This window comes from Melospiza georgiana, chromosome 19 (assembly GCF_028018845.1).
Source record: "Melospiza georgiana isolate bMelGeo1 chromosome 19, bMelGeo1.pri, whole genome shotgun sequence".
NCBI classification, from domain to species: Eukaryota; Metazoa; Chordata; class Aves; order Passeriformes; family Passerellidae; genus Melospiza; species Melospiza georgiana.
Genome location: NC_080448.1, coordinates 12387703 through 12410907, shown reverse-complemented (window position 1 = coordinate 12410907; position 23205 = coordinate 12387703). Strand labels below are relative to the sequence as shown.

At 59.7% G+C, this 23205-nt stretch overlaps 1 protein-coding gene across 2 annotated transcripts; it reads left to right on the top strand.

Moving 5' to 3' along the window:
• The first annotated feature begins 713 nt into the window (after positions 1–713).
• Positions 714–22436, top strand: HNF1B (HNF1 homeobox B). 2 transcript variants are annotated; one of them, XM_058037668.1, is made up of 9 exons: positions 714–1051; positions 5616–5815; positions 7108–7294; positions 7724–7965; positions 15910–16070; positions 18791–18923; positions 19010–19201; positions 19575–19693; positions 22416–22436. In XM_058037668.1, exons 1-9 carry the CDS (start codon positions 714–716, stop codon positions 22434–22436), a joined length of 1593 nt encoding a protein of 530 aa, XP_057893651.1. The 2 variants fall into 2 exon arrangements, with proteins under 2 accessions (XP_057893651.1, XP_057893650.1); XM_058037667.1 differs by having other exon boundaries at positions 7030–7294.
• The last annotated feature ends 769 nt before the right edge of the window (positions 22437–23205 follow it).

The window sequence follows — 23205 nt, the reverse complement described above, 5'->3', positions numbered from 1 at the left end:
CCCTGCAGTGTCCCCTCTGCTGTAATTGTGTCCTGCCGTGTCCTGCACAGCTAAATGGCACCGAGCCTGTCCCCAGAGCTGCTCCACAGCGGGGCCGGGACCCCCGGGGGTAACCCCCGTGCTGGGGGTGCTCCCAGCCTGTCCTGCCTGTGCCGGGGCTGGGCCAGCAGGACCCGCACGCTGGAGGGCACGGGGGGAGAAACCACACGGGGTTCTCTCTTATCCTGGCCCCGTTCCAGCGCGGGCACGGCGCCCGACGGAGCCCAACCCGCCGGGGGTCCCGGCTCGGCCCGGGGGGCGCGGGCAGAGGGCGGCGCTCCCTTCCCGGGGCGCTCCCGGCCCCGGGACCCCCGACGGCAGCTCTGGGGCGCTGGGAGCCGCCGTGCCGTGCCGTGCCGAGCCGTGCCGTGCCGTGCCGTGCCGTGCCGTGCCGTGCCCGTGCGCGCCGTCCCGCCCGGCGCTGCCCCCGCCGCTCCCCCGGGGCCTCCCGCGGGCCGCGAGGCAAAGTCCGCCCCGGCGGGCGCTAAGGGCCGGGCCGAGCCGTGCCGGGCCGGGGCGGGGGCCGGAGGAGAGGCTTTGGCGCTGATTTGCATAAGGTATAATGCCTTATGGTGGCGGTCATGGCTCGGTAGAGCGCGGCCCGCGGCCCGCAGCAGCCGCGGCCGGGGCGGAGCGGGAGCAGCGCGGCGAGCGGAGCGGCGGGAGCGGGGACGATGGTGTCCCAGCTGAGCGCCCTGCAACGGGAGCTGCTGGGCGCCCTGCTCAGCTCCGGCGCCACCAAGGAGGGGCTGATCCGCGCCCTGGAGGACATGGTGCCCGCCGCCGGCTTCGGCGTCAAACTGGAGAGCCTGCCGCTGTCCCCGGGCGGGCCCCCCGACGGCAGGGCCGCGCTGCCGCCGCTGGCCAACGGGCACGGCAAGGGCAAGCTCTCGGGCGACGAGGGCTCCGAGGACGGCGACGACTTTGACACGCCGCAGATCCTCCGCGAGCTGCAGTCGCTCAACACGGAGGAGGCCGTGGAGCAGCGGGCGGAGGTGGAGAGGATGATCAGGTACCGGCACCGCCCGCGGGGATCGGCCCGACGGCCGCGGCCCCAGCGCCCTGCCGGGGCTCGCTCCGGTGTGCCGGGCCCGGCGCGGGCTCCCGGCGCTCCCCGCTCGCCGTGTCCCGCCCGTGGCGGCTCCCGGGGCTCCCCGCCCGCCCCGCGGTCGGTCCCGGTGGCGGCTCCCGGGGCTCCCGGCGCTCCCTGTCGGACCCCGCTGCGGAGCGGAGCGGAGCGGAGCGGAGCGCAGCGGGCAGGGGGAAGCCGGAGCCCGCGGCCGCGTCCCCCCCGTCCCGTCGGGGCTGCCCGTCCCCGGTAGCGGCGGGGCTCGGACCGGCCGCCGGCTCCGTCCGTCCGCGCCGGCGGCTCAAACGTAAACCGCACCACGTGGAGCCCGGGGCGTTATTAATTTATTTCTATAAATCATCAACAGAAAGATACACAAAAGGCCGCGATCAGGGCGATCGGGCCGGCGGGTTATTCATTGCCGGGGTTGTAAAGCGGACCGGGAGCGGGGAAGGAGGAGGGAACCCCGACGGCGGCGGCTCCGCTCCGGCCCATCCCGGGATGCGGCTCCGCTCCGAACCGAACCGAGCCGGGCCGGGCCGGGCCGAACGGGGCAGCCCCGGGCTCGGCGGGCAGCGCTGCCCCGGCCCGTGGGAGCGGCACCGAGCCCGCCCCGGAGCCCCGGGGAAGCGGCGCCGGTGTGAGCAGGTGGGAGCCCCGCGGGCCGGCCCCGAGTGCGGCGGGCACAGCTCGGGCTCTGTCCGTGTGGGGACACCGGGCGCTGCCGTTCCTGTCGCGATGCCCAGTGCGGTGCCCGGAGCGCGGCCCGGTGCTGCCCGCCCTGTGTGCCCGGTGCTGCCGCCGTGTGTGCCCGCCGTGTGTGCCCGGTGCGGCCCGCCGTGTGTGCCTGCCGTGTGTGCCCGGTGCTGCGGCCGTGTGTGCCCGGTGCTGCCGCCGTGTGTGCCCGCCGTGTGTGCCCGGTGCTGCCCGCCCTGTGTGCCCGCCGTGTGTGCCCGGTGCTGCAGCCGTGTGTGCCCGGTGCGGCCCGCCGTGTGTGTGCCCGCCCGGTGTGCCCGCCGTGTGTGCCCGGTGCTGCCGCCGTGTGTGTGCCCGCCCTGTGTGCCTGGTGCTGCAGCCGTGTGTGCCCGGTGCTGCCGCCGTGTGTGCCCGTGCCCTCCGCCAGCCCGCAGAGCCCGGGGACGGCCCCGACTCTTGCCCCGGGATCTCGGCAGTCGCGCTCCTGTCCCGCCCCGGTACCGGCAGGTGCCCTTTGGGGACCGGGCAGTGCCACCCATGCCCAGACCGGGACCCTTCGGGGGCCGAGGGGGCCCCTGCGAGGGAGGATCCATCGCGGGCCTCTCCCGATGGGCGCCCAGCCCTCCTGCCCGGCACGGAGCCCGCACCCCTGGGTGCTCCCGCCTGTCCCCGGTGTCCCCTTGCTGGCCACATCCACCCGGGGTGCCCGGGGCGCTGAGCGCCGGGGTCCCCGTGCTCCCACAGGTGTTTCTGAGCAAAGTTTGCCCCGGGTGCAAACAAGAGCGGGCACATGTCCCTGAGGAGCCTTTGCAAGGAGCTCGTGTTTGCTCTGAGAGAGGCCTTTGTACTTGGAGAGGGAGCAGCCAGGGCGGCCGGGAGACACCGACCGCAGCCCTGCTGGGGCTGAGCCCCCTCTTCTCCTTCTCTCCTGGGGTCCCGACCCAGGGCAGGCTCAGCCCGGGCTGTGCCCGCATCCCGGGGCTGCTCAGGAGCCCTGCAGCTCTCTGGGACCGGGGTCTGGGCTTTGCTGCCCGCCCATGGCGTGGTGGGTGCTGTGGGGTGACCCACAGAGAGCCCAGCTCTGGACAGACACCCCACAGCTCCCTCCGGGCCCCATCCACCTGCAGGGCTCACCCACGCCTCACCCAGGGAAATAACAAACCCCAGATCCCACCCGTGGGCTGGGGACTTTGGGAAGGCCACCAGCCCTGGGGAGCCAGCAGAGCCACCCTGCGTGGGGAGCGCAGGCACAGCCCGGTGTGCAGGGAGATGCTGGGCAGGATGGCATTTCTGCAGGGAGCTGGGCTTATAGTCCATCTCTATAAATTCTTGGCATATTTCTCTGAGGATGTGGAGTGTATTTACCTGGTTCTGAGGCTGACAAAATGGGCGAGCTGGTCTGGGAGTCCCTGGGAAGAGGAACAGGATTTGCCCCCGCCTGTGTGTGAGGCTGGATGGGGAAATGATGGCTTTTTCTCGGGCAGCATTGGCAGCCAGGCTTTGTGGGGCTAATTTTGTGCAAGAAAAACACCTTTCCATGGTTCTGGTGAGAAGGACCGTGGAGCCAGGGCTGTAAACTGGTTTTCCAGTATTAGAAAGCACTCCTGGGCTGGGTCGGGGCTTTGGTTTTGTTTGTAAGTAAACTCCTGTTGAAGATTGGACAATTAATGTTTGTTTTATTTCATTTTGGTGACAGAATCAAAGAATAAGGGCTGGTGTTGACTCAAAAGGTTTTCCTCTCTGGCTTTTTAGGTTACCAAAAAAGAAAGGAAAAAAAAAAAGAGGCCAAACAAACACTCAAACGTTTCATTTTGGGTCAAGTCCAAACATTTTGTTTAACATGAAACAAAATGTTTGGGTTTGGTTTCAGGTTGTTTAACCCTTTTGAATACGGTCAAGTTGATTCGTAAAGGAAAAATCACTGCTCAGAAATTAGGACCTGAGTAATTGTTTTGAAAGTGTAAGTGTGAAACACGTTGGAAATGTCAAGGTGAAGCCTTTTTAAAAATAATTAAATGGAGGGAAATTCCGGGACTTTTTTTACTAATTCTCTGATATTTTTCCAACCAAAATGTTGCCAAGTTTTATGTGAATTTCCAAATCTCCTGTGTAGCCCCCGAGTCCCTCATTTGACATTTTCCAAGCGTGCTCTGGTTCACATTCACTGACCCTCGGTTTCACTCTGAGCAAACGCTGCCCTGGGCTCGGTCGCGAACCAAACCTGTCTTAGAAATGATAATGAGCTCTGTTTCATTAACTCGTTATTAATCAGTAATTAGTGGGATCGGTTGGGTGACATGAGCCGCTGGTGACAGCGGTCTGCCCGAGCCCCTCAGCTGGGGCACGGCGCCTGTGCCCGGCTCTCCTGGGCAGGACATTCCCTCCACATCCTTCTCCTCGATTCCCACTTTTTCTGGGAGCCATCCCACGGGCAGGGCCCCCCAAACCAGCGGGGTTCCCGGCCTGGGGGTGCAGCTTTGGGCCAGGAAGGCTCCGTGGCTCCTTCCCAGGACTGACAAAGCCCAGCTGGGCTCTGCTCCGGTGTTTTGCCGTGGATCCAACCAGCTTTGTTTTCAAACTACATTCAGGAATAAAAGTAAGAAATCTACTTGTTGGGCTTTTTTTTTTTTTTTTTTTTTTTTTTTTTTCACTTGACAAGGTGAAGGATCCAAAGCAGGTGATGAATTGGGGAAGCAGTTGGACGTTCCAAGCCGGCATTGGGGCATCGCATTATTTGAGTGCAGGACTGTGACCGGCTCTGGGCTCACACTGATTTTTCAGTGCTGAAAGTGCTCCCTTTTAGCCCAGAATAAACCCTGGGGTCTTGGGTACAGCACAGGTGTTTTGGCCTTTTCCTCTGCTGTCACACTGGGTATTTGATAGAGCTAAAAACCACGGACAGCATTTGGATTTTCGGCTAATTTTCGTAATTTTATTTTTTCTAAAATGAGATGACGCTAATCAGCAGACTCTGAATCAGCGGACAGTAAAGTAGTGTGATTTAGAGAAGAGTCATTTACACCTGGGTCCCACAGGAGCCAAATTCAAGTGTTTAATAATAATCAGGAATGACTCAAAATTTTCTGGGGTTTGGTTTCGGTTTTGCATTCGGGGTTTGTGTGCCTGGTGTGACCTTGGCTTCTCAGCCTTTTGCGTACGGTCAGTGCATGCACAGCTGTGGCAGCGAGGGAATAGGGTCCCTTTTAAGGGGATATTGAGATTTTTAGGTCGTTATCCCTGTGGGAATGGAAGAGAGAAGCTGCATAGCAAGTGCGATGGGTTCGGCGGCAGGGCAGGGGGCACGGGCACAGTGCAGGTGCTGCACCCTGAGCAGGGCAGGAAGAGCATCCCCAGCCCTTCTCCTTCTTCATGAGCAGAGCAGGATGGGCTCCCCATGCCCATCCGTGTGCATGTCCCACTGCCTGTGCGTGTCTTCCATGGGGAAATCACGCTGAACGCAAGGGCAGCAGCTCATGGACGGGCTGTGCTTCTCCTTGGAGGGTCTGGAGGAGCTTTGCTGGCATTGATGGCACCTTGGTGTGTCCCGTCAGGACACTGGGGTGCTCTCTGGGGGAACAGCCTGGCTGTGATCACACAGTGATGCTGTGAGCCCCCATTCTGCCATCCTGGGCTGGGACGTGGCTCTTTTGGGAGCCTGGGCAAAAACATACACTTGTGTACTTCTGAAGCAGTTTTAATAATACTAATAATTAATAATAATAGTACTGAAAGGTCTCCATTATGGGGAGAAGCAAATCCTGGGGGCTTTCCCCTGGCAGCAGGTGTTAACCCTCGGTTTCCTTGCCCGCAGCGAGGACCCGTGGCGGGCAGCGAAGATGATCAAGGGCTACATGCAGCAGCACAACATCCCCCAGAGGGAGGTGGTGGATGTCACCGGCCTCAACCAGTCCCACCTGTCCCAGCACCTCAACAAGGGCACCCCCATGAAGACCCAGAAGAGAGCTGCCCTGTACACGTGGTACGTCCGCAAGCAGCGGGAGATCCTCCGCCGTAAGTACCTGTGGGAATGGGGGAAATGGGGGAAATGGGGGAAATGGGGGAAATGGGGGTCCCCGTGTCCCTGTCCTGCCCTGGGCACCAGCACCAGCCCCAGACTCCACCTCCCCAAAGCAGTTTTCCAAGTGAAATAAATTTGAGGTGCAGGAAAAGCGGGTGAGAGCCGCTCTGGGTGGCAGGGCTCCCCCTGGCTCGTCCACACAGCTGAATTTCTGGGTGTTTGTGTTTGTTAGAGCTGGGAAAGCAATTAATGATGGCTCACAATTAGGTGCCTTTCCCAGCTTTCTACCTTTTCCCTGTTATTTTTCAGGCTGCTAATTTTTTTTTTTCAACTAAGTGCAAAAAATGTAGAGAGAGAAAATTAAAAACCCCCCGAGTTGCTGCTGTATGTAGCAGGGTTTGGGGCAGTCTGTGCTATTTAAATACGGATTATTTTGACCAAGCACACTTTGTGCCCCTCTCCCACTCTTCCCTGGCCTGGGATCTGTCCTGTAGCTCTCAAAGCAGCCCTGAGTGGCACTGGCACCCCTCAGAAAAGGGCTCTGCCTGCCTCTTCCAGAAGGATGCAATATCCAGCAGAGGGGAAGTGCAGAGAAGGGTTTAGCACCAAATACCATTGCTCTGAAAACACACCTTGAGACGTTAGAGCAAACAGAGCCTGCTCCAGCCTTGCCCTGCGCTTCCCCCCCGTCACGGGGGGAAAAGCCATTATAAAAAGAGGGAGAATTCCCCTGCAAAACTGGGAATAATAAAACCCTCCCATTAATCTCCCTTTACTGCCGTGGTGACAAGTGCCGGGGCTGGGGCGGCCGCCGAAGGTCACCTCTGGTGCTGCCCGCCCCGGGCACGGGTCCCACCGTGCTGGGAGGGGACTGGGAGGGAGCTGTGGCTGAGCACAGATCTGGGGCTCCCTCTCGGGGGGCTCTGCAGCCATCCTGCTGGAAAAATCCTCCCGAAACAAGCACGGGCTGGCAGGGCCCTGCCCATGAATATGCATGGCCGTAGCGTGCCCTGCTCGTGCCTCCCCATTAAACAGGGGTGGCAGCAGGCTGGCCCCTTCCCTTCCCTTCCCGGGGTGGGTGGCAGGGGGCACCTGGCTGGCTCCAAAGCCTGCCCTGGGCTCGGGGTGCTGGGCAGGGGACACGGGGGGACCCTCGGCGCGGGACGGTGGCCACAGGCCAGCTCACGTCTGCTCCTTTCTCTTTCAGAGTTCAACCAGGCAGTCCAGGGTTGTGGAAATATGACAGACAAAGGCAGTCAGGATCAGCTGCTGTTTCTCTTTCCAGAGTTCAATCAGCAGAACCAGGGGGCTGCCCAGCTCGACGACGCCTGCTCCGAAACGCCCAGCAAGAAGATGCGGCGCAATCGGTTCAAGTGGGGGCCGGCCTCCCAGCAAATCTTGTACCAAGCCTACGAGCGCCAGAAGAACCCCAGCAAGGAGGAGAGGGAGACCCTGGTGGAGGAGTGCAACAGGTAATGGCTGCCCCATACACCTGGGCTGCCTCCCCTGCCCACAGCCTCAGCCTTCCTTCTGAAGCCACGGGAGATGCTGCAGGAGATGCCGTGGGAAATGCCACGCTCCAGGCTCACCACCCCAGCTCCCGGCTCGTGGCACAGCTTTGCTGAGCTGCCAGGCCTCTCCTTGCCATGTTTTCCCCCTCTGGGTGATGTCTGGGGCAGAGTGAGCTCCATGCTTGGGCAGGGTGAGACGGGGATGCTGCAGGGATGGTACAGGGGGTACCACAGGGACGCTGCAGCGTTGTCAGAGGGAGCGGGGATGGCGTTTACAGCGTGGCTGGGTGGGCGTGCAGGAAGGGCTGAAACCCCCCAGATTTGTGGTGTCCTAGGGCCCCCGCTTGCCCCCAGCAGCCCCCTTGCTCACACGTGTCCCTTGCCCTGCAGGGCCGAGTGTCTGCAGCGAGGAGTGTCCCCCTCCAAGGCGCACGGGCTGGGCTCCAACCTGGTGACGGAGGTGCGGGTGTACAACTGGTTTGCCAACCGGCGCAAGGAGGAGGCGTTCCGCCAGAAACTGGCCATGGACGCCTACAGCTCGGGCCAGCCCCCGCACAGCATGAACCTGCTGCTGTCCCACGGCTCCCCCCACCACAACCAGCCCAGCGCCTCCCCGCCCAGCAAAATGCCAGGTGAGCCTTGCCCAGGGAGCTGGGGGGATGGCAGAGTTTGGGGGCGCTGTGTGCGCAGGGGGAGGATGCTCAGCCTGGCCCCAGTGGTGATGGAGGGCAGCTCGTGCTGTCGCTGCAGCGCTGTGGCCGCGTGCTGAGGGCTGGATTTCCGCCGTGCCGGGATAAATCAGAGTTTGCTCCATTGGTTTGACTCACGGCAGCTCAGTTCCATGTGGGCTCGGCTGGGCAGCGAGAGGCTGTGCCCAGCAGGGCAGGAGGAGCTGCCCCGTGCCTGCTGTGGTGTGGCAGTGCCAGCTCGTGGTGTGCAGCCACTGGGGAGCCCTGGCTCTGGGGGTGCACAGCGTTGTGCCAGTGCCCGTTCATGGGGTGTAACCCACTGGGGAGCCCTGGCTCTGGGGGTGCACGGGCAATGCAGAGGGAGGGAAGGGTGGCAGCGTGTCCTGGCCCCGCTGCAGGGCTGGCTCCATGGTTCTGCAGCATCCCCCCTGAAAACCCCCGGGGGATTGAGTGGGAGATAACGGCGTGGGGAGGGGGCTGCACACCGGGGGCTGCACACCGGGCAGGGGCATTGTTGGGAGAACAATCCCCATTGTCCCTTACCTGCAGCCTGCTATGGGCACAGGGGGCTCGGTGATGGGGGCTCAGCATCCCCTCGGACACAGCCCTGGAAATGCCCCAGGCTGGTGTGACACGCACCCAGCCGTGGAAATGCCCCTGGCTGGTGTGACACTCACCCAGCTGTGGAAATGCCCCTGGCTGGTGTGACACTCACCCAGCTGTGGAAATGCCCCAGGCTGGTGTGACATGCACCCAGCTGTGGAAATGCCCCAGGCTGGTGTGACACTCACCCAGCTGTGGAAATGCCCCTGGCTGGTGTGACACTCACCCAGCTGTGGAAATGCCCCTGGCTGGTGTGACACTCACCCAGCTGTGGAAATGCCCCTGGCTGGTGTGACACACACCCAGCTGTGGAAATGCCCCTGGCTGGTGTGACACACACCCAGCTGTGGAAATGCCCCTGGCTGGTGTGACACACACCCAGCTGTGGAAATGCCCCTGGCGGGTGTGACGCACACTCAGCTCGGCACAAGGCAGAGCCCGTGCTGCGGACGGTCCCCGTGGGACGGTCAGGGTACCAGGGATGCTCCTGCACACCGGGGCTCGGTGCTGGCAGCCCCCGGGCATGCCCGTGCGCCGCTCCGGGCCCCGGAGGAAGCGGCAGCATCCCGGGGAGCGGCCAGCGGTGACCAAGATGTGACCCTGCCCCAGGAATGCCCCGCACAATGGCCGGGACGGGCGGGACGCTTGCCCTGCTGTCAGCGGCCGATTGCTTACAAGGTGCCCTACGAGCGCATTGTCAGCAGCATCAGCTGTTTTCGGTGTCGCGGCGGGGCTCACAATGCCCCACCAGCATGCAGCCCCGCATTGTCACGGCGTGTCCCCCGTGCATGCTTAATTGACAATTACGGCGGGGCTTTGAACGGAGCCCGCTGCCTTTGATGTGCCCCCGGCCTGGCAGCGCACACGGGGCACCCCCGGGAGCCTTTGTGTGCTTCGGGCCGGGGACAGCAATTACGGCAAGCGCGGGCATTTATCTCGGCGCTGGAGGGCCCTTACGGCCCCGGCTTCCTTCGGCCGTCGGAGCGGGGCCAGCAGGGGCCGGCCGTGCCTGCAGGGCTCTTTAGGGCCGCTGACAGCCCGAGCCGAGGGGCTTCCAGTGGGGCGGGAGTGATGGTTGTGGAGCACGGCCCCGCCGGAGGGGTCAGCAGGGCTGGGATGCGGGGATTCCTCTGGCGCTGGGATCCGCCCTGAGGAGGGGAAGATGGGCACGGCAAGGGACGCTGTGGGGGTTTAGGGCTGATTTTGGGGGGAACAGGCAGGGATGGAGCTCAGCCGTGGTTGCTCCAGGATGCCGCGGGGGTTTAGGGCTGATTTTGGGGGGAACAGGCAGGGATGGAGCTCAGCGGTGATTGCTCCAGGACACCGTGGGGTTTTGGGGCAGCAGGCAGGGATGGAGCTCAGCCGTGGTTGCTCCAGGATGCTGTGGGGTTTTAGGGCTGATTTTGGGGAAGCAGGCAGGGATGGAGCTCAGCCATGGTGGCTCCAGGACGCCGTGGGGTTTTAGGGCTGATTCTGGGGGAAGCAGGCAGGGATGGAGCTCAGCCATGATTGCTTCAGGGCGCTTGGACCAAGCTGTATCCCGGACGTTCCCAAACCAGCGCCGGGTCCATCCCTGCTGTAACCCCTCCAGGGCATGTTTGGGATGCCCTCCCGGTGGGGCACACCCGGCTGACCCCATGGTGGCTGTCCATGCTGGGATTTGAACTGTCCTTGCCCCGAGGTGGCGGCGTCTGGGCCGCTCAATGCCTTAACAGCTTAATGACAGCCTGGGATGGTGTCCCTGTCCCCCTGCCCGCCGCAGAAACGAGGGGGCTGCAGCTCTGGGGCTGCTCAGAGCTCCCCCGTGCCCCTGCACAAAGGGGGTCACCCCTCCTTGGGACATCACTGGGGTCCTGCCAAAGGGCGGGATGGCAGCAGGGCAGGGATGGGAGCTGTAAAAGTCAAACGTCCCCCGGCCTCTTCTCGGGGACCCATCTGTCACCCTCGAGCTGTGGGTTTTACCTGTTTGCAGGTAAATACCTAAAGCCTTTCTATCTCGGAGGCTCCTCTCCGAGGCTGGACTTTTCCCTTCCTCTGGGTTTTATCAGCGATCTTGGTTCCCTGTTTGATTTGAAGGTCACTCGGGGCTTTATCTCGGTGCCATGGCAGACTCTGGCTTATGCCATTTTTATCTTCAAGAGCCCCGAAGACAATCGGGGCATTGATGAGATTAGGGGAAGCACCGCCCGGCCCCGAGCCCGCCCTGCATACAAAGGGCCCCAGGGTGGGGGGCACAGCATCCCTGGAGCCTGTCTGGGGGGCACAGCATCATCTCCAGCCTGTCCTGGGGGGCTGCACACCCATGGGGGTCAGGGTGTCATCCCTCCATCCATCCATCCATCCATCCATCCATCCATCCATCCATCCATCCATCCATCCATCCATCCTTCCACCCCTGCTCTGCAAACATCAGAGCAGCAGATCAATATCTGAGCAATCACATTTATTTACATCTATATGTGTATATAGGTATATGTTTAAACTCATTACTTTTATTTATATATATATATATGCACACATTTAGATATCTCTATATTTAAATGCATTACATATATATTATATATTTATTTATTTAGATATCTCTATATTAAAATGCATTACTTATATATATATATAAAAATTTAGATGTCTCTATATTAAAATGCATTTTATACATATATATATATATATATATATATATATACATTTAGATATCTCTGCAGCTGGAGATAAACATAAAAATAACCCAGTGCCACCCCTGACATTCTCCCTAAAACCCAAAGGGCAGCTGAAGGGCTTTACCTTCCCTTTACAAGAAGAGCCCATCAGCAAACCCTGGCTCTGGGGTACCTGGTTTGTTCCTGGCTCCCTCCCCGTGTTCTGGGGGTGCTGGCTGTCACTGGGACCCCGTGGCAGTGGCTGTAATATTTTACTGTCAGGGACATTGTGGGGCTGGCTGGGTACAGTGCACTGTTAGGAGCTTTTCCCTGCTTTATGGGGGTAATTAGAACTTTATGACAGCAGCGAAATGGGAGGGTCTAGTCCCCATAAACGGGTTTATAATGGATATAAACTATGCACCTCTGTAACTGAGCGAGATTAACACTTTAGGGACAATTTGAGTGGCAGCCCAAAAAATCAGAGGTGCCCTCGGTGCTGCCTGGACCTGAATTTTGGGAGGGTGAAGTTGTCCCACAGTGACCTGGCTGTCCATAGTGTCAGTGGGTGAAGCATCACTGAGTCCAGCATGTCCCCAAAAGTTCCACTTTGCTTTTCTCACCCCATTCTCACACCCTGGCCCGTGCTGGTGGCTGCATCCTGAGGGGTCAGGCAGAGCCAGAGCTGTATCCCCTCCACCACCAGATCACCGGTGAATTTTTGGGTTCTGTCTTGGGGTTTGGCATGGCTGGTGATGTGCAGGACATCGGTGAAGGTCTGGGCAGAAGCCTGGACCTGGGGGAAGGGGCAGGCACAGTTGGGATGTGCTGTGGCACGGTGGCAGCAGGGCTCTCACTGCATGGGAATGACAGTTTAATGTACAATGAGGGTTTTGTTTTAATATATACAATTTATTAATATCAAACATGACTTAAAGCAAAGCAGAACCAAACTGCTTCCCTGCTGGTGCCTGCCAAAGGCAGGGCCTGGTGTGTTCTGAGGAAAGGCACAAGGCTGTGGTGAGAGTGATAAAGAGACTGATCCTTGCCCCAAACTCCCTCACCACCCCAAAAGCCCCCAAAGCCAAGCCAGGAGGGTGAGTGTGGCACCCCAGAGCAGTCAGGAGGTGCTGGGGTGCGTGTGGGTGCACAGGGCCCCTGCCCTGGGGCTGTCCCTGCTGTCCCCATCCATGGCTGGAGCAGGGTTAAGGCTATGGAGCCAGACCCTGCTGGGGCAAGGGAGGGCAGTAAAACATTTCACAGCCTGTGCAGCTCAGGGCCCACACAATGGCCCGTCCCATAAACACACTTTTATGTTATGGCTGCAGCTCCAGTTAAAAATAAAGCCTTGAGGAGGGCAGGCTCCCGGGCCAGACCCATTCCTGTGACCCCATCCCGGCTCCTCTCCTGAGGGAGCAGACGGAGGGGGAATAAATCCCTTTGCACAAGGGCTGCCTCCAGCTGTGGAGGCACAGCAGAGCAGCAGGAGAACCCTTGTGCTGGGCCCTGATGGCTGTCTGGGCCCAGCCCATAAAGCCTGGATGCCAGAGCTCTGGAGGAATCCTTCATTCCTGGCGCTCACAGCTGTAACCCTGCCCCTGCATTCACCCCAGCCCTCTGGGGAGCTCCCAGGGCTGTGCTGCCAGGGCAGGGCTCATCCTCCCTCAGTGATGGAGGGAGCCCGGGGAGCTCAGAGGAAAGGCACCCCCATCCCCAGGGAGCTCCCTGAGTCCCAGCAGTGACAGCAGCAGCAATGCCTTGGGGTGCCATTAATATCCCTGATGTGAATGATGTGATCTGCCCAAACGCAGCCCAGCCCTGGGGACACCTAAATAGTAACACCCCTCCCGTTGTGGGGATGGGGAAATAATAATAATAATAATAATAATAATAATAATAATAATAATAATAATAATAATAATAATAACAACAACAATAATAACACTCCTCCCATTGTGGGGATGGGGGAATAATAATAATAATAATAATAATAACAACACTCCTCCCATTGTGGGGATGGAGAATAATAATAAAACACCCCTCCCATTGTGGGGATGGGGACGGCCCAGTGAGGGTGGATGCTTCCCAAAATGAGCCCTGCAGGAGGATTCTGCCTGCCCTGCAAGTGTTTCTGAGCAGGTCCCTGGTGGGGCAGGACAGTGGCACTGCTGTCACCAACCCCAGGGCCCAGCCTGGCTCTCCTGGGGAGAGCTAATCCTCATCAGGACTCTTCATCAACACACAGAGCCTGCAGTGGTTTTATCTGGAGGCCCAAACTCTCAGTCCCCAGCTTATCTGGGGATCTCGGCGCTGGTTATTGTTCCTCAAACAATCAAAGGCTCGTCCTTGGGGCTGCAAGGAAGAGCTTCAGAATCAGCATTTAGCCACCCTCCTGTGTGTTTTAAAGCCAGCTTCACAGCTTTGGGTGGCTTGGCTCAGGAGGTACCACCCCCTCGGCTGGATAGGGCAAGATTTTGCATTTAAAATGCACTTTTTGTTGTTTGGCTGAGCCCAGAGGAGCCTGAAGACAGCAGAAACTCTGATTTCCCTGGCGAGAGGAGCCGTCTGCCCCGGGTCTATCTCTCAGATCACGGCCAGAAGAAAGGGCTTTGTTTTATCTCCCTGCCATTGTTCCACAGCGGGGCGGATCCCGGCCCGCAGGGAATGAAGCACCCTCTGCAGGAACGGGAATGGGAATGGGAATGGGGATGGGAATGGGAATGGGAATGGGGAATGGGAATGGGAATGGGAATGGGGATGGGAATGGGAATGGGGATGGGAACGGGGAATGGGAATGGGATAACAAGAATGGGAATGGGAATGGGAATGGGAATGGGAATGGGAATGGGAACGGGAACAGGAACAGGAACGGGAATGGGAACGGGAATGGGAATGGGAATGGGCATGGGAATGGGAATGGGAATGGGGAATGGGAATGGGAACGGGAACAGGAATGGGAATGGGAATGAGAACGGGAATGGGAATGGGAATGGGAACGGGAATGGGAATGGGAACGGGAACGGGAATGGGAATGGGAATGGGAATGGGAATGGGATAACGGGAACGGGAACGGGAACGGGAACGGGAACAGGAATGGGAATAGGACTGGGAATGGGAACAGGAACGGGAACAGGAACGGGAATGGGAATGGGAATGGGAATGGGAATGGGAATGGGAATGTGTGTGACAGTGCCCGGGTTGGGCAATGTTTAAATGTTTACCCTGCTCGTGCCTGGGACGTCCACTCGGGCCAATATCCACCTGCCAGAGGACATTCTTTTATTATCAGGGATAAAGGGGTTTGCTGGGAAATCATCAGGAGCCAGACATGGAGCAGATTCCTATCTGTGGCTCGTGTTTAACCAGCTGATGGGGGAAATTCAGGGTGATTGCAGAGCGGCTGTGGTGTGGTTTGGGTGGAGGCTCTGTGCTTGGTTTTGGAGCTGGGGGAAGCTCCTGGACTCCAGTTCTGGTTTCTTTGCTTTCCCTTGGTCCAGATACTGATTTTAGAGCTGTCCTTAGAGCATCCTTCACAGCCAGCCCCAGGGATGGGCACTCTGAGGAGCTGTCCCCAGTGTCCTTGGGGTGGATGGCAAGGTGGCTTTGCCACCATGGGATTTTTCCCCAGGAGAGCCATGGTTTGTCTGTCTGTCCATCCTCCAGCACTTCCATCCCAGAGCAGTTCAGTGAATCTGGCTGGGAGCACAGGGCTGGGCTCCTCCTAACCAATGTTTTTTCCTCCTAACAAATGGTTTTTCACCCTAGCTGTCAGGGCAGCCCTGTAAAAGACACTTTTGTTTGCCCTGGGTTTTCCTCAGTTAATTATTTGTGATCTGTGGATGCCTTTCCATGGCACATGGCTGATCATATGGCTATCAGTGTGGGGTGCTTCGGCCAAATTAAATACACTTATATGGGAGACCTGTGCTGGGGGCACATTTCCCTGAGGGCAGGGGAGGGCTGGGGTCTGCTCTGGGGGCTGGGGCGTGTCTGGTCCCTCTGGCTCACTGCAGCCCCATGTGTGTGTTTCAGGGGTCAGGTACAGCCAGGGCACACCTGGCACATCTCTGTAATGCCCATGGATGACACCATCCCCGTGTGTTTCAGGGGTCAGGTACAGCCGGGGCACACCTGGCACATCTCTGTGTTCCCCATGGATGACACCATCCCCGTGTGTGTGTTGCAGGGGTCAGGTACAGCCAGGGCACACCTGGCACATCTCTGTGTTCCCCATGGATGACACCATCCCCATGTGTGTGTTTCAGGGGTCAGGTACAGCCAGGGCACACCTGGCACACCTGTGGGGTGCCCATGGATGACACCATCCCCGTGTGTTTCAGGGGTCAGGTACAGCCGGGGCACACCTGGCACACCTGTGGGGTGCCCATGGATGACACCATCCCCGTGTGTTTCAGGGGTCAGGTACAGCCGGGGCACACCTGGCACACCTGTGGGGTGCCCATGGATGACACCATCCCCGTGTGTTTCAGGGGTCAGGTACAGCCAGGGCACACCTGGCACATCTCTGTGTTCCCCATGGATGATGCCATCCCCGTGTGTGTGTTGCAGGGGTCAGGTACAGCCAGGGCACACCTGGCACATCTCTGTGTTCCCCATGGATGACACCATCCCCATGTGTGTGTTGCAGGGGTCAGGTACAGCCAGGCGGGCGGCGAGGCCGTGTCCTCGGGGGCCATCAGCCACCACGGCGGCGCTGCCATGGTCACCACGAGCCAGGCTGTGCTGCAGCAGGTCTCCCCGGCCAGCCTGGACCCGGGCCACGCTCTGCTGTCTCCCGAAGGGAAAATGGTGAGTACACCTGGCCCATTGTGGCGGCGGCGGCGGTGCTGATAAGATAAGAGGGCCCAGGGGCAGAGCAAACAGAGCTTTCCCCGGGTTTCACACCGGCCCGGCTGAACAATGGGGCATTGTGGGGGCCCGGGGTGCCACTGTCCCCACCTCCGAGGCGGTGGGACACACGGTGTGCTCCAGCTGCATCTGCCAGAGCCGGGCTCATTGATTGCAGGCTGGGTGGATCTCTGTTTGCTTTCCCCTGCCCATGACATGGTATCGATAAAATACTCATTCATTACTTCTCCTGAAGCCCTCCCGAGTTTGGGAAGGCTTCAGGAAAAGTATCCTGAAGCTGATAAAAAAAAAATCCAGGGGATTTTTTTTATTTAATCCCCTGTCCCAGGGGGTTAAAGCTCTGACCCCACAACTCCTGCCTCTCCCCATCCCCTTTGCCATGGGGCTCTGCTGGGCAGAGCTGTCAGTGTCAGCATGGCAAGAATGGAGATGGGACATCAGCATCCCTGATGGGGACGGGGACACCAGCATCCCTGTGCTGCTGGACATGTCCCCATGCTGCTGCTGCAGGGCCGTGGCACTCGGGGTGCCCCTTCCTGGGGCAAAGCCCCTGCAGGGTGGGTGAAGGAACAGGGCAAGGAGGACGCAGGAGGGCAAGGAGGGGGTCCAGAGGCTCAGGCCAGCACGGGATGGGTGTGATAGCCGAGCACAGCCCGGCCCTGGAGCAGCCTGGCAGGGCTTTGCCTGCAGCTGCTGCTTTTCCGGGAGTTTTTTTCCGGCTGAAATCGAAAGTCAAACATGGCACTGGGTGACGGGGCCAAGCCGGTTCCTGCCCGGTTTTCACTTCCATTTTCAGAGGGCTGTCCCTGCTGGGCCGTGCTGTGGGTGCCCTGGTGAGGCTGGGTGCCCGTGGAGGGGCTCCCTGTGCTCTCCCTCACTATGGCACCGTTTTGCTGTGCCGTTCCCCCTGGCTGGGCAGGGTCTCTGTGCAGCCCCTCTGCTCTGGCACTCACCCTGCCGAGCCCAACGTGCCCTGCCACGCTGGGGGGACACTGCAGACAGACAGACACCCCAGCCCACTGCCTCTGCCCCAGCACGCCCAGCTCAGCCCAGGGTGTGTTGAGCCTCATAACCCTCAGCCTGGAAGCCATAAAATGAGTCAGGGACAAAGGCAGCAGCAGCAGCACTGCATGCCCAGGGTGGGGGTCCCTGAGCACCGGGCAATGCCAGCACCCCCTGGGACTGGGCAGAGACCCCCAGAAGGGGCTGGGCAGCACGACAGGAGGAAAGGGAGCAGGTTAAACTGGGAAAGGCACTCAGGGAAGTGCAGCAGAAGAGCTCTCCCCAAGGCACAGACACTGCCCAGCCGTGGGGACCCTGGCTCTGCCAGCTTATCTCTGATCTCCAGGCAGGGCTAGCTGGTGCTTGCCAGTGATTTAATAGAAACATGCTGTAGGCTGTGGTTTCTAGTAAGTAAACATGTGCCTTTGCTGCCCCACATGAAACGAGGAGCTGCCAAGGAAGTTGCTGCATGTCTCAGGAAGGAGCATTACTGAAATCCCTCGTGGCTCACTCTTTCCTGCTCCGGTGTTTGCCTGGGCCGTGTCAGTGCCAGGGGGTCTGCCCTGAGGGCCCAGTGCCCGGAGGGTCTTTTCCATCATGCCCAGTGCAGGTGCAGTGCTCTGGGGCCAAGCACCCCGTGAGAGGAGCAGGGCTGCAGCGTGTGCCCGCCGGGAGCTGTTTGGCTTGTGCAGCCGAGTGTGCTGTAACCCGGCCTTGGAGGCACTTGGAAAGTGGAAAATACCGGATCAGGAAACGTGAGTCACTCCCGGGCTCTGGAATTTATTGATGGATTTGTTTCAATTGCTATCTCCAGCTCACATGTGCAAAATAAACAAGGTGCTCGGCACCGGTGTCCAGAAATGTCACCTGAAGGGCTGCAGGGATGGCTCTGCGCTGGGACTGGGGTCACCCTGTGCAGGAGGGCCAGCAGCAGGAATTAGGGGAAGGGGCAGCAGTTAAAGAAATGAGGCACTTGCACTGGGGAGCAGCTCCAGTGCTGGCAGCACATGCCAGGTGCCTTTGTCTGATCCCTAAACTTTGGCCTGAAACCCCAGCACTGGCTCTGGCTGTGCACACCCGCCCTGTCTCACCAGTATCCTGCCAGGCTGGTGACTAAGATCATCACCACGAGGCCCTTTTCACCTTCCTCCTGTCGTTTTTCTCCACTTGCCCGAGTTTATAGGTCCCACTTTCCCCTGCAAGCAGGATGGCTGAGTCTCATAAGGATGGTTAGGAGTTAATGAGTGCTGAGAGCCCTCAGCTGTCCCCAGGGCTGGAGCTTGGACTCGGGGTACAGAGCAGCCAGGGTTTGGGATGTGCTGTGTTCCAGTGCCATGCTCCAGTGCAGCTGGAGGCCAGTGCCAGCAGAGCCTTTCCCAACGCTGCTCTGCTGCACATTAACACCAAGATGAGGTGCTGCAGGCAGCGGGGGCTGTCTGGGGTGAAGTTCAGCAGGACTGCAGCTGCTCCTTTCTGGGGAGGGGGCTGTGCTGATGCCCCCATGGAGAGGAGGAGGAGGGGGCTGTGCTGATGCCCCCATGGAGGGAAGCAGGGGGCTGTGCTGATGCCCCCATGGAGAGGAGGAGGAGGGGGCTGTGCTGATGCCCCCATGGAGGGAAGCAGGGGGCTGTGCTGACTGTGCCTGTCCTGCCCCGCAGATCTCGGTGTCGGGGGGCGGGCTGCCCCCGGTGAGCACCCTGACCAACATCCACAGCCTGTCGCACCACAACGCGCAGCAGTCGCAGAACCTCATCATGACGCCGCTCTCGGGGGTCATGGCCATCGCCCAGAGTAAGTGTGCCCCCAGCTCCCCCGGTGCCCTGCCCTGGCCAGGGTGGCCCTGCTGACGCCCCGCTCTGCTCTCTCCCTGCTCCCAGGTCTGAACACCTCGCAGGCCCAGAGCGTGCCCGTCATCAACAGCGTGGCGGGCAGCCTGGCAGCCCTGCAGCCCGTGCAGTTCTCCCAGCAGCTGCACAGCCCCCACCAGCAGCCCCTGATGCAGCAGTCCCCGGGCCACATGGCGCAGCAGCCCTTCATGGCCACCGTCACCCAGCTGCAGAACTCACACAGTAAGGCCTGGGGAGCTGCGAGGGGCCCTGCGTGGGTTCACATGGGAAATGAGCTTGTGCCCTCCTCCTCCTCCTGCTCTGTCCTTGGCTGCTGTCCCTCTCGTGGTTCCAGCCCGTGGATGCTCAGCAGAGCAGGCTGGTCACATCCTGCCTCATCCCTTCCTCCCTCTGGTCCAGCCACAGCCCCTCAGTCCCCACGGGTTCCTGGGGGTGAGCTGCTGCCTGAGGATGCAGTGGCTTGGGGGGAAGCGCTGGGTTCCTTCCTTGGCTTGTTTGATCCCATCCCCATTCCCAGCTGCCCGTTCCCATTCCTGGACGTGCCGTGGCAGGGTTTGGGGTGGCTTTTCCCTGACCTGTCCCCTTGTGCCCACAGTGTACACACACAAGCAGGAGCCCCCCCAGTACTCGCACACCTCGCGCTTCCCCTCGGCCATGGTGGTGACGGACACCAGCAGCATCAGCACGCTCACCAACATGTCCTCCAGCAAGCAGGTAATGCCCTCAGGGCTGGCTGAGGGGGCACAGGGTGGGCTGTGAGCCCGGGGGGCAGCTTTACCCCCTCTGCATGTGGGGCTGGAGGGGGGAGTAGCACAGACACCATCCTGCTGCCTGTGCTGTACTCCTGGGGGGAGCTGAGGACGGGAACCCCGTTGCAGCCCCTTCATGGGCTCCAGAACACCTGCTTGTGGTGGTGGGATGGGATTTGGGTGGTTTTGGCTCCAGAACACCTGCCAGCAGTGGTGGGATGGGATTTGGGTGGTTTTGGTGGTACCAGGCAGGCCCTGCTCATCCCTGGGAGTGGAGCATCCTGCTGGGGCTGAGGAGGCAGAACCAAGCAGGTTCTGCTGCCCACGTCCAGGGGGATCAGCCCTGCCTGGAGTCGAGTCCAAGGCTGCCCAGCCTCCCCCAGCCCATAAACCTTTATCATCTGCCCACTGCAGGTGTAAGGCCGGACTTATCCTGGTTCAAATCAGGTGTGTGAGGTTTTCCTGAGACAATGGTCCCTTTCTGAGAGCCAGCTCTGGGGACTGTGGGAAATATGTGGCCCTTATTGATCGCTAGATAAATAAGAGAGAGCCTTGAACTTGCATTCAGATAAACTTTTCTTCCCGAGGTTTGACAGGGGACAGGGAAAAAATGTCTGCAATGACCACAGAGTAAATACGGCGTGGGATTGCTGAGAGAGCCCCCAGCACCGCTGCGGGATCCTGGGCAGGGATGGAGGAAGAGGCTGCAAAGGGGGCACCTGGGGGGTTTGGGGCGCTTGGGGAGGGTCAGGAACGGCTCCCCCGGGGGATCCCACTCGGGGCAGTCCCAGGGCGAGCGCTCAGGCACGGCCGCCCCCAGCTCCATTTCCTGCGTGCGGCGTTATCGGCCCATCTGCTGCGCGCTCAGCCCGAACTGCCCCTGATTAATCGAGCTCTGCTGCCTTTGATGCGGCAGCCCCGGGACACAGGAAATGTCCCTGGCAGCGAGACGGAGCCCGGCCATCCCCTGCTGCCCGGGGCCCTGCGATCAGCCTACCCTGACCACGCCGGGGCTCTGCCTCCATCACCTTCCTGCGCTTCATTCCAGCAGGGCTCAGGAGGGATACGGGGCCAGGACCCTTCACCTGCACCCCGTTACCCCCAATTCATGATAAACATCCTGCAAGCACCAGGGCAGGATGTGAGCTGTGTCCTCCCAGCCCCCCGAACCTCTTTTCCCACCAACCATTCTGTGCCCAAGCTACTGCTGAAAAAATTCAATCTTTGGGCATGGATTTCTTTCTTGGTGGTCAGCAGTTTCATCAGCCAGAGGTGGATGGAGTGTGACACATGCTGTGTAGGGAGACCATAAATGCTGTTCACCACCCAAATACCTGAATATTTTTGGTGATTTGGGTTTCTATCATTGACTGGGGCTACCAGGGGCTGTGCCCTCCACACTTTGCCTCGGCATAAGGCAGGGAGCCCCCACCATATCCCAAAACCTGTTCCGTGGTGGAGGTGGCTGCTCCAGGTCCTGCCAGGGGGACGGAGCAGGAGGGAGGTCCCTGCTCACCCCCAGCTCCCTTATCAGATGCTGCTGTTAGACCTGGAAGGGGCAAATACCTCTCTGTTCCTTTGACAACGCTGGGGCCGAGGCACGGCGTTTATGACGTTGGCAAACACCTGATAGCCAGGGCCAGTCCCTAATGACATGTCACGGGAGCCTCCTGGCGTCTCCTTATCTGCGCCTGATGATGTTTGCTGTGCAAGGTCACCCCGCCCCTGCCAGGCCCGCCGGGGGGACCCCCGCGATGGGCAGGGATGGGGAAGGGGCCCTGCAGTGGGATGGATGTGGCAGGGGAGGCTCTGTCCCTGGAGATGAGAGCATTGCTGGGGATGAGCCCCGGCGCTGCTCCCACCCCAGCCGAGCTCAGCCCCACGCCTGGCTGCTCCCGGGCACAAACACGACTCCTGGCACAGCCTGGGCACAAACAGGACCTTTTCTGGCGTTATTGTTTTTGGGAGGGGTGGCAATAGCTGGCTAAGAAAGTATTTTCTCACTGGCTCCCCCATAGGGGTGCCAGGGAGGGCTGGGGGCTGAGCAGGGCAGCACCAAGGTGGTCACAGAGCAGGGCAGGAGGGGATGCAGGAGGGGATCAGGGATGCAGGAGATGATGCAGGGATGCAGGAGGTGATCAGGAGGTGATGCAGGAGGGGATGCAGGGATACAGGAGGTGATCAGGAGGTGATGCAGGGATACAGGAGGTGATGCAGGAGGGGATGCAGGGATACAGGAGGTGATCAGGAGGGGATGCAGGGATGCAGGAGGTGATCAGGAGGGGATGCAGGGATACAGGAGGTGATGCAGGAGATGATGCAGGGATACAGGAGGTGATGCAGGAGGGGATGCAGGGATGCAGGAGGTGATGCAGGAGGGGATGCAGGGATACAGGAGGTGATGCAGGAGGGGATGCAGGGATGCAGGAGGTGATGCAGGAGGGGATGCAGGGATACAGGAGGTGATGCAGGAGATGATGCAGGGATACAGGAGGTGATGCAGGAGGGGATGCAGGGATGCAGGAGGTGATGCAGGAGGTGATGCAGGAGGTGATCAGGAGGGGATGCAGGAGGTGATGCAGGAGGTGATGCAGGAGGTGATGCAGGGGGCAATGCCTCCGAATGCTTTGTGTTGCTGCCTCCTCCTGCCGGCGCCGCTCACTGTGTCGCTCTCTCTCCCTGCGCAGTGTCCCCTGCAAGCCTGGTGATGCTCCACACCTCGCTGCTTTTGCACACAGCGACGGGAGCTCCTTTTCCTCACCACCCCGCCGGGAGCCGCCTGCCGGAGCAGCGCCCAGCAGCGAGCGAGGAGCCCGACACGGAGCCGGGCCCGGGGCTCCCTCTGCGGGGCTCTCCGGGGCTCTCCGGCCCTGCCTCTCCATCCCTCCGCGCAGCGTTTCCCAGACGTGTCTTGGGGATTGTTTTGCTGAAGTGTTTGCCTTGCAAGAGGCTCTCCCGAGGAACGAGGCACGGGCTGTGCTGGGAGCTGGCAGAAGGGGAAGATGGATCATGTTTGAGTTGTACTCCTCCGCTCGGACTGAGAGGGACCGGGTCTGTTACTTGGCGTTCGGAGGGAGGAACTGCGTGTGTTGTTGAACTGAGCCAATTAACCTGTAAATATAGGTACAGTCTGCTCCATCCTCCCCCCTCCCGCTCCTATACATAGAGATTTATATAAAAAAGAAGTAAATTTTGTCCAATGGATGTAAACTACTGTAATTAAGTGCAATTCCCCCATCTGTATATATTGGTCCTGAATATCTTCATTTTGTCTTTTTCTCTTTTTTTTTTTTCTTTTTTTTTTTTCCTTTTTTTTTTTTTTTTTTATGGTAAAGGTCAGAGCTGAAGATGGTTTTGGTTTTGTATTTCTCTTTTCCCTTTAAATGATTCAGTTGCAGTCCTGGGGCTGGCAAGGACCCTGGTCAGGCAGCACTGGGCTCTGCTGTGCAGGACAGACAGACAGACAGACGGACAGTG